This window comes from Varanus komodoensis, unplaced genomic scaffold, assembly GCF_004798865.1.
Source record: "Varanus komodoensis strain SLA01 unplaced genomic scaffold, ASM479886v1 scaffold5, whole genome shotgun sequence".
Taxonomy (NCBI): Eukaryota; Metazoa; Chordata; class Lepidosauria; order Squamata; family Varanidae; genus Varanus; species Varanus komodoensis.
The window spans coordinates 12,661,417-12,676,720 of NW_025336087.1; the positions used below are offsets into that span (position 1 = coordinate 12,661,417).

The 15,304-nt window shown below is 39.3% G+C and overlaps 1 protein-coding gene across 3 annotated transcripts in view; it reads left to right on the top strand.

The window, feature by feature from the left end:
• The window catches only part of CERT1 (ceramide transporter 1), an 85,783-nt gene that overhangs the window by 37,401 nt on the left and 33,078 nt on the right, over nucleotides 1-15,304 (top strand). For all 3 annotated transcript variants that reach the window (XM_044446422.1, XM_044446421.1, XM_044446423.1), the window contains exons 4-6: nucleotides 6,842-6,949; nucleotides 7,993-8,131; nucleotides 8,930-9,013. In XM_044446422.1, the coding sequence (XP_044302357.1) occupies nucleotides 6,842-6,949; nucleotides 7,993-8,131; nucleotides 8,930-9,013 (331 nt within the window). The remainder of the gene's footprint in view (nucleotides 1-6,841; nucleotides 6,950-7,992; nucleotides 8,132-8,929; nucleotides 9,014-15,304) is intronic.

Below are 15,304 nucleotides of genomic sequence, written 5' to 3' on the forward strand. Positions count from 1 at the left end.
GCTACTATAGTTCTGCCATCACTTGCCACTTTTTCTTCATTCCCTTCCTCCCTTCCTTCCTTTCTTCCTCTCCTTGCAGCCTAGCACACATGGGTACCTGCTTGCTACTCAAGGATGGGTTGGGGCTTCTGGGTTTGCTCATTCATAAGTAAGGTTTGTTCTTAACTCAGATGTAACAAAAAATACAAAAAAACATACATAAACAATAACAATATAACAATTTAAAAGGAAAAAAAACATTTAAAACCCCCGGTGCATTCTCGGCTAATTTAAAATCCTAATAAATACAATAATTTGGCAATTAAAATAAGTTTTAAATAAAAAGGTCTTAGCCTGGCGCCGAAAAACAAATAATGACGGCGCCAGGTGGACCTCTCTGGGGAGCATATTTCATAGATGGGGCGCCACCGCAGAGAAAGCCCTCCTCCGGGTACTTACCCTCCTAATATCATTCACAGAGGGTTCCCAGAGAAGGGCATCCGTTGCTGATCTCAAGGGGCTGGAGGGCATATATGGGCGCAAGCGTTCCTTTAGATATCCAGGTCCCAAGCCATTTAGGGCTTTATAGGTCATAACCAACACCTTGAATTGGGCCCGGACTTCAATCGGGAGCCAGTGGAGCTGATGGAGAACTGGGGTTATATGAGAACAACGCCCAGTCCCCGTCACAACCTGGCAGCTCTATTCTGCACCAATTGAAGTATCCAGACCGTCTTCAAGGGTAGCCCCACGTAGAGCGCGTTACAGAAATCTAATCGGGAAGTTACCAGCGCGTGTGTCACTGTCGCCAGGCAGTCGTTCTCCAGGAAGGGACGGAGCTGATGTATCAGCCGAAGCTGACGGAAGGCGCTCCTCACCTTGTAACTGCTGCTTTACCCATGTCCATTTTCTTTCTTTACTCTGGTTTCCTTTCATATGTTGGCTTCTTAGGAAAAGACCTGTGAAAAAGGCCTGTGAAAGTTTAAGTTGCCAAGTACACTGTAATTAGTACTACTGCTATTTATTTTTCTGCAGCATAATATTAGAGTTAATACTTTAGACTAACTCATTGGAAAATAGAATGAATGCACTGCTTGGCTCAACTATTGAAATTCTGTCAAGCAGATTTTTTCTCCTTATTTCTTGGCCTTCGATAGCATTCTTTGAGAAATGTGATAATCTGGTCTATGAAACACCTGCAAAACAGAGTCTGCTTAGTGAGCCTCTCATATCGTTTAGCTCATGGGTCCTCAAACTACAGCCTTCAGGCTGGATCTGGCCTGCCATGCCCATTGATCCAGCCCGCCATAGCTCGCCATGCGTGCATGCGCATGCGAGCATGCACAGCGAGGTGCTGGCTTGTTTGCAAGGAGATCGTTTTGGACTCACTTGGGGAAAAGGATCTCCTTGCCAGCAAGCCAGGGCCTTGCCGGGAGATCCTTTTCTCTGAGCAAGCCCAAAATGATCTCCTTGTGAGCAAGCCAGCCCCGAGGCACCGGCTTGCTCGCAAGGAGGTTGTTTTGGACTCGCTCGGAGAAAAGGATCTCTGTGCACGCATGCCCCTGCCCAGCCCGCGCCCCCTGCCTGCACCGCCTTGGCGGCCCGCATCCATCCCTGGCACCTTTCAACTGGCCCCCTATTCAAAAAGTTTGAGGATCCCTAGTTTAGCTGAAGCATTGGAAGGCAGTTTTGAAGTTCCCTCACCCTGAACCTCCCTACGAGTGTTTAATAATCTGTTTGCTACAGCATAAAATGTCTGAAATTATTTACCACTTTTTAATTTAGCAGCTAGTTCTTTACTATCACCTTTACAGCAGAATAAAATAGTCAGAAACATAGTATTCGGTTGCAGACTTCCTAAACAAAGCCTACTTTCTTCCAGACTCCATTGCATATTCCAGATTCCATTGTGTACTTGTGAAGAAAGGATGCTGCTGCAAGATTTAAGCACATATAACTAGCCTTCACTTCTGAGTACTGGTTTTTTAAAGCATATTCAATTGGAGCACTGTTCTCTCATTACAGTAAAGTCAGAACCAGCCTACTTTACAAACCAAAATTACGTAATATTGCTATCTGCTTTGAAGTCACATCAGCGGTCCATGCCTATCTTAAAAGTCTGCTTCTGTAGTCTCAGGTTGATTGGGGAATGCCCATGGTTCAATGGCAGGACGCACGCTTTGCGTATAGAAGGTCACAGTTCAGTCCTGGCACCTCCAGGCAAGGCCAGTGAAAAACCTGTCTCAAACCATGGGGAGTTGCTGCTGACCAATAATAAACCAATCATTCCTCACCTCTGGAAGCTTTGATTTGTAACATTCATTGTCTCCAGCCAACAAGGTCCATAGACAAGGCTGAAGGGAATTGCGGGCAAATCCTCTTTAGGGACCCATGTTGAGGGATGCTGAAATAGACAATACTGAGCTAGATGGACAGATGGTTTAACTTTACTTTTATCTTTCTTGGTCATTTGAATAGACACTAGACTACTCTTGTGACACCTCTATCTCCTTAGTGTTGTTTTGGACTGATTCTTGAATGAGGATTCTGCCATGCCTATTCCCCCTCTTCTTCCTGGTGGCTTTGGAAACATTGCCTTTCATCTGACCCAAGGTGTATGAAACTTTATTTTCATTTTAAATAAATAATTTTTATTTATTTTTATTAAACTCTTTGAGCCATATACTACCTGGCTTTAAATCATACAGCAGTATATCTCCAGTAACATGTGTGCAGAGTTTGACTCACTTTTTCTGTGATAATATTTGTTGCATGGTAGATATTGTAGTTTTTTGCTTTCCAATGCTTGCTTGCTTAGTCTTTTTCCTGTGCTTCTCCCTTGCTTACTCCTTCAGTATTGTTCTCCCACTTTGGTGCTGCTTAGTTTTCTGTTGTCTCCTTTAAAACTTGATATTAATAAAGTAGTATTTACATATAAACAGTTTTGCATACAGTTGGTGACTAGTATCTGTAGTGTGTTTGTTCTGCTACTTCTCCATTCCTGGGTGTGGCTTTATAATCAGAAAAGAGTAACTGCTCTCTTGTCACTATTATGCAATATATAGGACAAGCTCAGAAAAATGTGTTTCAGTGGGGGAGTGTTTGAGCTGCATGGCAGATTAAAGTTAATCTATGTAAATATGGGGAACCCAGGGCACAGGACCAAGTGATGTTTCCTGTAAGCCTGTGCTTTTTCTCTGAAGCGCTGCTGGCTCTGTAAGGAAATCCCTGTCAGACGACTGAGTCAGCCATGAAGGGCTAATTTGAGACTGGATACACTTAGCTATTGTGTTGCCGAATGCTGTTCTCTTGCTGCCCACAGACACCATTGCCTCCACCATCAAGATATTACACAAGGCTCAGGAGCATGTGATGTTCTCCTCTGTACTGTCAACCTATGAAAGAGCTTTTTGAAAGGAATAATGGATGCTGTTCAGAAATGCAAAAAGCTAGTGAAGATGTTGCAGTGTGCTTACACTGTCAGTTCTGAGTATAGCTTTGGGGCTATACAACATGCATGGATATCTGGTGAAATGGCTTCTGGATGTTCAGCATGGTAACTGGCATTTGTGTTTAATGTTTATGTTTTGATTGCTACAACCACAGCAAGCAATTCTTTTCAGGGTGGTGACTGTCTTTTTTCTGTTGAATAGACTTTGGGTGCCTCTGTGTCGTTTAGCAGCCTTGGCAAATTCATACTTGCGCTGGAAGATTTTGTATCATCATCATTTTTCATCTGAGTTATAACGGAGCTATTTCTGCAGTGAATTGCTAATGACCTGTTCTGCAAGACATAAAAAGTGTGGCATTGATCTGCTCTGGCTTAGATGTTGCAGTAATAGAATGGTGGGGCTTCGCATGATGCTTGTTTTCATTCCCCCCCTACCCTCTGCATGCCTTTTTTGCAAGTAAAAATTATCTTCTGTACAAATCTCTGTGCATTATTAATAATCTTTGCTTTTTCTCTTTTTTAAGCTAAACTGCCACACTCTGGATTTAGCTAGTTTTTGTAGTAGTAACTAAAATATAATTCTTTCTTTGTAATAGCTTGTCATGAAATATGCAGCCACTGCATAGTATACTCTGCTGTGTTGGGGCAGATGACATTGTACAATTTGTTCTGTTTTTCCACTCTTCAGTAAAATTAAGCAGTTTGCCAGTATACTATATACTTTGAATCCTGAAAATACAGTTAAGAGTGCCAGTCAATAGTGGTGGAAAAGACTGTGAATAAAATATACTCATGTAAATCTGTATTCTGTTTCGGATTGCATTCAGCAAGTTGATCTGAACGGAATAGTGTATGTGACAGTGGTCTTTCTGGCAAGATAATGATGGAAAGGGAGGAACATAAGGTACTTATGTCTGCAGTGTTATATCCATTGTCAAACAAGCTGGCTTCACTTAAATCAGATTGGATAAAAACACTGGCGCATAATGACAGCTTAAACACTTCGGTCCTTATTTATCATCATGCTAATGGCTCCTAAGACAGTGTATTTTGTGCTTGGAAGTTTCTGCCAAACTGCTTTCTTAAATGATACAAGTTGCCTTAGCACAGAAGAAGTCATATCTTCCGAGGGTCTTTAAAAGTGGGCAGCGTCCTCCAGATTTCAAATAGTTCATTTTGGGGGAGGGGAGAATAATGATTTTTATGTGTATTCTCTGACTTCCTGTGAATTCTGATCTTGGGGACTAGTTAAAAATGTTAAGACTACTCTCTCCTTGTGGCTCCTTCTCAGACTTGTTACTGAGATTTGTCAGCTCTTAAAAGCTGAAATGACATCTTGTTGGGAAGAAGTAACAGGGTCATTTTGTGTGGAGGGGGAGGCATTCATTGCACCTCATTTTGCAACATGGAATTTTTTAGGGGGAGAAATTTGCCCAATTTTTTGGCAGAGAAATATATGCAGATTTCATGGCTGAGTTGCAAGTGAAGGCATATTTTTATTTTTAACAGGGACATATGTGAATTTTTACCCTTGTTTTAAATCACCCTGCTTAACCCTGTCAAAAATATGCTTTAAAAGGTATTTTTGACAGCTCTCAAAAGCTGTACCCATAAATGGAATGGGCTGTTCTTTTCTGCTTTCCTGAGCTTCTGGGGGACCTAAGGGCTCAGAAAAGGTGGAAGATTCTGAAATCTCTCAGGTCTAACCATAAAATCTAGTGGAATCTGTGAAAGGGATAATATAGGGGTCACCCCCTTTTGCAAGCAATTACCTTCTCACAACTTTGATTTACACTTGACAGCTCACCATTTGACCGCTCTCAAGTGAAAGCAAAGTTATATATTTAAAGCCTAACTTTGTCAGTATATGATTATCTTTGACAGAAGACACTTAGAATAGATAACGCTTCACTTTTGGAATAGTTGGACACTTCACAGTGGTTGTCACTGGCTGTTCCCATCACTTTGGATATCACAAAAAGCAATTTCCAAAAAGGGGGGGGTGTGATCAAAGCAGAGGGAGGACACAGGAACGATTCAGCTTCTGAGTCCATTAGGATACTGGCAGGAAGGCCAAGGGAGAAGGAAGTGGAAAAGGAAACAGCGCCACTGGTGATCCCAGTGGCCTATCAGGACACCATGGATTATTTCATGATCAACACTGCATGTTCACAGGGTGGGTTACTGTGTAACCCTATATGTTACCCCTTAACCTACTTCTTCCACTACTCCCTAGACAGTTTAAGATATATTATACAATCTTTTTCAGGACAGGCATTAACTAAGTGGCTATTCACTTGTTGTGCATACTGTCAAGTTGCCTTTGACTTATGGCTGCTCTATGAATTAATGCCCTCCAAAATGTCCTGTCCTTGATGGACTCCCTCAGCTCTTCTAAACTCAAGGCTGCGGCTTCCTTTATGGAATTAATCCATTTTGTATTTGGATTCAATTCTTGCTGTTCTCATAGTATACATTTTTCTTCTGAGGGCTATAAAATATGGTTGCTCTTATGTTTTATAAGTGCTTAATTTATTTAAATATTTTACATTTGAAAGATTTAACAGAAGTTCATAGTTGTGCATTGCTTCACTGAAAATTGCTTCAAGAACCAAGTAGCAAACTTTTTACCTTCAAGTAAAAGTCCCTTCAAGTAAAAGAACTGATGGCTTATCTAATAGCCACATCATCAAACAGCACAAAAAATAATGGAAGTTGCATTAAATGACAGATATGCCCCTATAGTTATGAGGTATTTGATCTGATGACTGTATTCAACATTCTTGTTTTTAATGATTATGTCAAATGTTTTGCATCACATAAGATATAATGTGGGCCTCCATGCCCTTAGCTGTGTTTAACTTCAGCATGCTTCCTGTGAACAATCTTCGGTTATTTGTTGAAACTGCTGTTACTGTTTGGATGGCTGAAGCCCGAATAGGCCAAAATGCTGACTGTCAATTAGGACAGAAGATGTCTCCCAGCTTTTTAGTCACGTCTCTGCTGTTATAGAGGGAAAAGCAGAGGCCAGAGCTGGGGTTGAAGGGAGGAACAGTGGAGCGGGGAATGTTCCCTCCCCTTAGCTGCCTAGTTAACTTTAGGGATCTTTGATCTTGAGGGATCAAAGCAATGTTGCTTTACATTGTTCTTACTGTTTACCTTTTCTTTGGGTAAACTGTGGAAACAAATTTGGATTGATTAATTTTGCAGTTTAAAAGAATCAGTTTTTTTCCTTCCTACAACAAATACTTAGTATTGGATCCCTGATTCATTTGAAATTGTATGCAGTTATTTGGATGTCTTTCTCGAAGCCACAATTCTGTCTTGGGAATATCAGTTTCGAGAAATCTATTTGATAAGGATTTGCTTCCTATAATTTCATAATTAATGCATGCTTCCCCACTCCTCCAGACTGAATCTGGCTATGGATCAGAGTCAAGCTTACGGCGCCATGGCTCCATGGTATCCCTTGTGTCTGGAGCAAGTGGGTACTCCGCAACATCAACCTCATCGTTCAAGGTTAGTGATGGGACACTGTAGAGACCATAGGAAAACCTATTTGATTATGTTTAGAAATTGTTAAATAAGGTAATCACTGAAAACGCTTGACACTGCTGTGAAGAATATTTAGCCCATATTCAGAGTTCACCAATATTGTAATTTTCCATGGTAACAACTAATGTACGGGCTCAGGGATTATTTGCATGAATAGCATTCTCTGTCATTTCTGCTGCAGTAGTTCCTTCTGAAGGAACATGGGCCTTTTGTCTATTTAGCTGTTGTGGACAGAGACAGCCTGTCTGTTTGCCTACTGCTGGGAAAATATGAAAGAGCTCTATAAGACTTCTGCACCTTGTGGTTGCTTAACCCCTTGAGCTACTGTAGCATTAACCTTAGAACAGCATTAGAAAAAATGTGTGTGGGGGGTTGCTGTTTAAATAGTCAAGTTTGCCAAGTATGTGCATATCCCTCTTTGAAGAAGTATGCAAGTTTGTGTATAGAATAGATAGAGCTTATTGAATAATGGCAAATAAACAAGTAGTATGGACAATTCAAGTGGTCCAGTAGGTGTGGTAAAATAGATGAAGAAAACATGTATGTTTACAATAAGTCTTTGGACTTGATCATTTTAATCAACAGAAGACCTGTTCAAGTGAGACAGTGCAATCTGATTTTTGGCTACTTTTATACTTTGTATTTCTTTTAATTAAATACATATGCCATTTATACTATCTAGTTACGTGTAACTTGTAATACTTTGGTTGAAATTCAAAAGCCAGTTACATCATATACTTAAGCAACTTTAGTGCTATTGGTCAAACTCTATCAAGATTTCCTAAATTCAGCCTAGTAATTTATCAGTTTAAAAATGTATTGAGCATGGCACCCAAATCTAATGCTTTAATACAGCATAGCCAATAATGTTGCTTTGCCCATATAGCCTTACAAAAATATCATATTCCAAATTACAGGCATATCTTATAAAAAGAAATGTAAACCTATAGTTTGGATAAGTTGGTAATGGTAGCACCTGAATTATTTCTTTTAACCTACATTTTCAGAAGGGTCACAGTTTGCGTGAAAAACTTGCTGAAATGGAAACCTTCAGAGATATATTATGTAGGCAGGTCGATACACTACAGAAATACTTTGATGCTTGTGCTGATGCTGTCTCCAAGGATGAACTTCAGCGAGATAAAGGTATTCACCTAAATTTGTTTAAATATTTTATTTATTTATTTATTTATAGCATTTTTATGCTGCCCCCATCGCAGAAAGCCTCGGGATGGCTTACAAAAAAGATAAACAACATAGAATAACATTAAAATAAAAGGCATCATATTCTATTCTAGGGTCTAGTTGCTAAATTATTTTTGGCAAACTCTTCAGCTGTCACAGTAAGAGTTCCATCCTTTTATTCTATGCACAGTTACTCTGAATTAAGACCCCATGTTACTGAACCTCATACATAAGTAGTTGAGGATAAGATGCAACCTTAATTAAAGTATTACTAACATGACTGAGTTGGAAGGAATTTTCATATTTTGGTTTGACAGTTTAATGTAACTGGACAATTTTCAATTCAGTCAGTAACGCTTGTAAAAAAAGTAGGAATGAGGTCAGTGAAGGTGCTTTTATTTTCACAGAGGATCTAAAGGTTCAGAATTTTTTAATATATGAAGTTGTGGAGTAATTCACACAGTGAAACCAGCACAACATTTGAGCAAATAAATAAAGATACCTTAACTGCCTTGTTGGACTGTTGTCTTGGCATACCCCAGTTAGCCATCACCATCACCTTCAGGATTTGAATTTCCTCCAGTGTTAACTTTCTCACAAATATATATGTAGTGTTTAAAAGCTTGCAGTTGCAACAGTGTAGTAGTGTCCATGTTTTTTTTCCTACATAGAATCTACCTCTATTACTAGTGAATCATTTATTTGTTGCTCTTCAGATTATCTGCTATGGTCACTAATAGGTCTATTTCTTTGTTACAGTGGTAGAAGATGATGAAGATGATTTTCCTACTACACGCTCTGATGGGGACTTTTTGCATAACAGTAATGGAAGTAAAGAAAAATGTGAGTACCATTAAATGCATGATGATCAAAATGTTATGTACAGGAACAGTTATAAGTACTTATTCTGAAGAAACTAATATAAATGTATAAATATTTACATTTGAATTGTTGTTGGATTGTTTCTACTCAAGTAACATTTTAAAATGATACTAATACTTCTACAGAGTCCTGCAATCGAATCTTATGCATATGAAGTAGTCCTATTGAATTCAATAGGACTTTTGTCCTGCTAAGTGGGTATAAAATTGCAGCTATGGAATTCAGTATTCTGTTGCTTTACATGCCATGGGTTGGTAAATAATGGAATGATTGAGCTCATCTTACTTGGAAGTGCCAGGAAACCAATCTTTGAGCTTCTTCTTACTGTCCCTTTTTAATGTCATCATTCCTTTTTATTTTACTGTTCAAAACTGTTTTATTTTACTAGCTTTCTTTGTGGTAACTTCCTTGGAAATTTTAGGTAACAATCTGGTCTGTTTTCCGTTTAAGCAAAGTAGTTTATTTACACATTACTATTTTGCCATTATAGCTCCTATGCAGTATTGTTGCTTACAACAATACTTTAAAAGCACAGTGTCATAAAATGCAAACGCTATACATTAAATAGAACAAAGGCTGAAACTACAGATAAGACATAACCTGCATATAAAACAGCAGATACTCATCAGGCAAGTGCTGGTTTCTTGCTGGCCTGTCTGCAGTTCTGCCAAAGATATTGTCTGTTTCTGGAACTTGGGGAATTATTTGGAAGCTGACATGATCATTCATGAGTGCCCTCTCCCACTGAATATGACTTTGCTTGTTCTTGCTCAACTAAAAAAAACCAAAATAGACATGGCCATGTTGCCCTTAAGAAAAATTCTCAAATTCATATTAATGTAATTATCAGCCAACCAGAAGAACACAAAAATATGGAAACTGGAGGTTTCTAAATTCCACAATGGATTTTACAGTTTTTCTTGTGACCAAAATAGCTTCTTTTGCTTTTTGTATGACTTGCTTACCAAATTTAGCTGTTCAACAGTGGAATCCTACACTGTAGGAATAAGTTCTTAGACTATCTGAAACTGAGACTTTTATTCACCAAGCATGTTTCCCCTCCATCTACTACATAAAGCTACCCAATTTAGCTCCTTCTCTGCTTTTACCTAATGCATTATTTAAAATAATTTCTAGCTTTATTATTATAAAGACTGCCTACCTCTTCTTCATATTCACTGGTAAAGGAGCCTGTGTTCTTTGCCCAAAATGGAGACATTTCAGTGTAACACCTAGATTTTATTTTTTTTCAAAAATTGAGGATCAAACCTTTCCACTTTTTCATTCCAGTAGCTCCAGGTAAAAGCAGAAACCATAACATCACCTGCTAAAAGCCTTATTTGAATGTCTGCAGGCCCTTTCTCCCATATTTCTTTTCAATATCATGCAGACACATGACTGGTATAAAGTCAGCTCCCTACCCGCCCTGCCCCTGCCCCTGCCCTTTCCACAGCCAGTTTTTTGCAAAATCTTGCCTGATGAAGAAATACAGGGATCTCAAAAGCTGGCACTTCTTTGTGATGTTTTTGTTGACTTAAGAAAAATAAGTAACATGGATTTTGAGTTTTTCCTATACTGGGGAATGGACACCCTACATTTTGGTGGCTACATTCTTACTTTGTGGGGAGGTTTCAGCACACAGTACTGGTGAATAGCAATTACCCTGTGTTCCAGGATTTATCCCGATTCCTATGCTACTTAACATCTGCATAAAATCATTGAGAGAAGTTGTTAGGAGATGAGAACCATTGGAATTCAGATGACAGCCAGCCCTGCATATTGGTATCTGTGCCTTGGCATATTTTGTTAACATACAGCTTAGTGCTGCAACATCACTTCATTTAATAAGTGAAAATGTGACTCAATTGAAGATTGACCTTACAAGTTTGGCATTGCGCCCTGCATCATCCATTTTAACCTGTAACTCTCTGCTTCTAAGCCAGAAAATAGAAGGTCACCCCTGAATGCCTTACAATGTCCCTTCCTTTTGTACCAATGATAGTATTTTACAAGAATTTTAGTTTTGTTTGGGCTTTTAAAAAACTTTTTAAGAGTCTATAATTTAAATGGTTTATTCAACTGAACCTTGTTCAACCAAACCAAAGCTTATTTGTTGGTTTACTTGTGGCACGGTTCTGTGTATCTACTCATTCTGTGTATGGACTTATGTGCCTCCAATATAGGATGTGAAATGAAGCAGCAGCCATCTCTGTTATCCATGCCTCACACCCTGCATGCCATCTAGACAGCTGTTTTCAGCTATCTAGATGAAGCACCAGAGTGGGGAAAGACAATGGGCTGCTGTTTGGATACAGTGTAAGGCACTGTAGGCAATCAGCTCCAGGCTCCTCACCTCCCTGCCCTTTAGCCCAAGATCTGTTTTTCGCCTTGGCGCTACAGATGGTATGGTTCTTTCTGTGTTGGCTACAAGGGGACAGGTCGGGGACTTCACATAATCCTGTGGCCCCTCAGACAATTGCACTTTTGTCAAATTTAGATTGTTTTTTCTCTGTGGATTGCCCAATGAAGGAGCCCTTAATTCTGAAATATGTCAGGTTCAATTTTGGTGCTTCTCTTCTGGTTTTTGTTTTGTTTGCTCCAACATTTATGGACTAGTAAGCACATCTGGGCATTTGAAAAATTGTCCTGGTCACCTCTACAAAATGGGATGTATGGCTTTTTACCAAGAAAAAACAACTTGGCAAAAAGGCCAAGTACAAAAGTTGAGGTGGTGTCTGAACCGCAACAGACAAAATTAACTCAGTTTTCCAGATCAAAGGTTTCCTTAGTCACAACAGTCCAGCTTATCAGCTCGCTCACTCATGCGCACACACGTATGTGCATTCACTCCCTCCCTTCTCTTCAGCGAAAGAGCAAAAGGAAACCACTCACTCTTTGTAATCCCTCCAAAATTGCTCTCTCTCTGGATCACAACTAAATTCTTCCTTTCTCAGACACACCAAGCACTCACCCATTCAGATAATCTAGCATGCCACTGTCCCCAAAGCCCCACGTTGCTGCTAGCAAGCTCTATAAGTAGCACGCTGGCTTTCCACTACCTTCCCTAAACACAGACTTCCTTTTGGCTTTCCTGACTTCCTGGCCCCTGCCTGTAACATGGATCACCTTTTCTTTTCTCTATTTCTTTTGTTTGGGATGCTGATGCAGCCGCCCATTATTTTTCTTTTCTCAAAATACCCCTGAGCCCCATGTACAACCCAGAGGCATTCCTATGAAACATATGCAGCTGAAAGAGCCTCACTTAAGCCTTGAAATAATTCTGACTGCTAGTAAGAAAATGTGTTAATTTTGTTTAGAAGGAAATCAAAAAAGTAGGATTAGGTCACCTTGGTGAGAGCCATATAAGGTGTTTCAAGCGCATATTTGTGTCCACAGACATCACACCACCTACCCAACCGTTTTATAGTTCATCTGGAGATACCTGTTTCCATTAATTTGTGTGTATATAGTTTGTTCTAGTGCTTGGTTTCAAGTCATACTAAGTGTCCACAATTGTGATTGCCAGATAACCAACTATGGAAGTAAATTGCTTGCTGATGACCATCTATTCCTGGAGTGCATGTATGGAGAGAGACACTCTCCTTGTTGAGTAGAAGAGACTCCACTTTCCCTTGAGTTCTCTATTCATATTCAGAGAACTTATGAGGGAGGCCAGTGTTACTTCATACTGGGTTCTGGAACCTTCAGAAGCAGCAAGCCTTTGATACTTCTCAGTGTATCTGAAGCCTGACAGGCATCTTCTCCCAATGGGAAAGAATCAATGGCCACCACAAATAGTGGCTGGCTACAAAGACTGGCCAAAGTTTGTGATTCCCTGTGTTGTAACTGCCCCAGCACTTCTCTCCAAGGTGCTAAAGCTTTTTATATGTGTTCAGAGACAGTTGGAGACAACATCTCTTCTAGAGGCAATATGAAATAGTTTTCTAATAAGGAAATGTTATCAGGGGGTCATATATCTCTTATCCTAACCATAGACCTTTCCATGATTATTTTAGCCAAACTAGATATTTGTAATGTGGTCCAGCTGTGAATAGCTGATGCAGGCAGGCAGGCAGAAATTGTCAGTGGAAGGCGGCCTCAGCTGGGTCAGATATAGGGCATAACTATTTGCCTCTACCATAATCTGGATCAAACTTGGCATGCCCCATGCAGTGCCAGCTTTTCACAAAGGGAGGAAAGCTCATTTGGAATTACTCTGTGTTTGCTGATTGTATTTGGACCAGAGTGGGGGCAAACAGTTAAAGTTCCCACCTAAACCCTATACTATAATTATATGCCAGTCTTTCTAACACACGCATACTTTTATTTTGGGGGTATGTGTGTGTGTGTGTTAATCAGTTACTAAAAGCCAAAGCATTTATGGAGCCCCCGTAAGGACTGACTTGCCTATTTATTGTTTTCTCAGAGGCATCATAGCATGCACAGTGTACATATACACACACAGGTGTCCCTGGTGTTCCAAAGAATAGGGCATCTCTTGTTTATGCGGAACCCTTGTGTGCAAAGGGAGCTTTTGAGTCAGGTCAAATCTACCAGTAAAACCATGCAGAAAATTAAGTTAATTAATGATGATGCAGTAATAGTTCCATCTTGATCTCTCTGTTCTCTTTTTATATCTGGAGCTGTAGGAATGTGTCACTTGCCTGGATAGAGGGGGGTGGAAACTGGGAGGCTTGTGAAATGTCATTATTCACTCAGCTCGAAAAGCTGGATAAACTAGAAAGACATGAGTATTCCGTGTATAGTCTTGTTTGTCTTCCCATGCTGCTTTCTGCTGTTGATCCAGCAGAATAATGTGTCTGATCATTAGTATTAGTTTAAGCTGAACATTCAAACAGCACAAAAACGTTGAATAGTGTTGTGTTTACAAATAGAAGTTATGAGAAGACTTGAAGCAATGTCCTCTGAAAGCACTGCCTTCTGTTAACTGTTCACATTTTAAAACAAATGAATAGCTACTTCTTGAAAATTTTAGGTAATCATTGATCAGTTAGAAGAATTTCAAAAGAAGCAGAAATATAATGGACTTTTTGGCTAATTTACTTTTCTTTAATTAAAAACTGCTTGAGCAGAACATGCCAAGACTGTCACTTCTTTTTCCTGAGTAAGCAGTTAGTATGATACATTACTCCTAAAGGCAGAAGTCTTAGACCTGTTTCACATGGTGAGTGGGATTTGCATATGTAATATCTGTGGTTTATTGTTTGTTTCACCTTTGAATGAACTTCACCACTTGGGTTTGTACTAAGCAAGCTGCAGCATAATATTGAATATTAAAAATGGCCACCCACCCATGCCAGCATGTGCCACATCCCTTTGTGGTCCATATGAGCCACGGCAACCTGTTCAGTCATGCAAATTATCTTTTAATACTCTGGCTTCTACTGCATTGTTATGCTGACAGATAAAGCATAGTTATGCTTCATCTTTTATAAAGCTACGTCAGCCAATGTCCTATGATAACTTCTAAGAATATTCCAAGAAATTTCAGGTCTTGCCTCAAAAATGAAATCACTGAGTGGCCTTATCTGTTGGGTTTTGTGTTTCAACTAATAACACTAGACAGTCCTCAAGTACTTGTTATTACAAGTAGACATGAAGCTTTTTCAACACTGTCAAATAGTATCATGCAATAGATTGGTTTCAGTTGCCTGTCATAGGTTATTTATTTAGATTATAAATAAACTTTTTTGCAGTACTTTTATATTGGCTCTAATAGATGTTTGGAAAGCTCTGTACACTGTGCTATGATGACAACTCCAATCTTAGTATGTCCACACCTGACATGATTTGAATAATATGTTTTACTATCCTTAATATATGTTGATGTATTTTTATAATGTTCTGTCTCCTATACTTTTAAATAGATCACTTTTATTTAAACATGCTTAGCAACAGATGGCTGGTGCAGTATGAGGTATTCAACAGTACTGTAGCTAAGGAAAATTTAGCTGTTTAGGTATATTCAAATACTGCCCTTCTATTTCATGGGACATCATTCCAAACCTTATCACTTTCTTTAGGACACTCTTTAACAGCTCATAATTAGATTCAAAGGCATGTTAATTGTTGGTTTTGAAATTCTGCATCTGCCAAGCTTTAAGGTGGTTCTGTTTTAATTAAGTCCCACTTCAAGCTGTCAACGTGCTATTGTTACAAGAGTATTACCACTCTTGCCACCCACATGATTTTTTTTTTCAATGCAGTTATTCAGCACAGAAGAACTGAGAT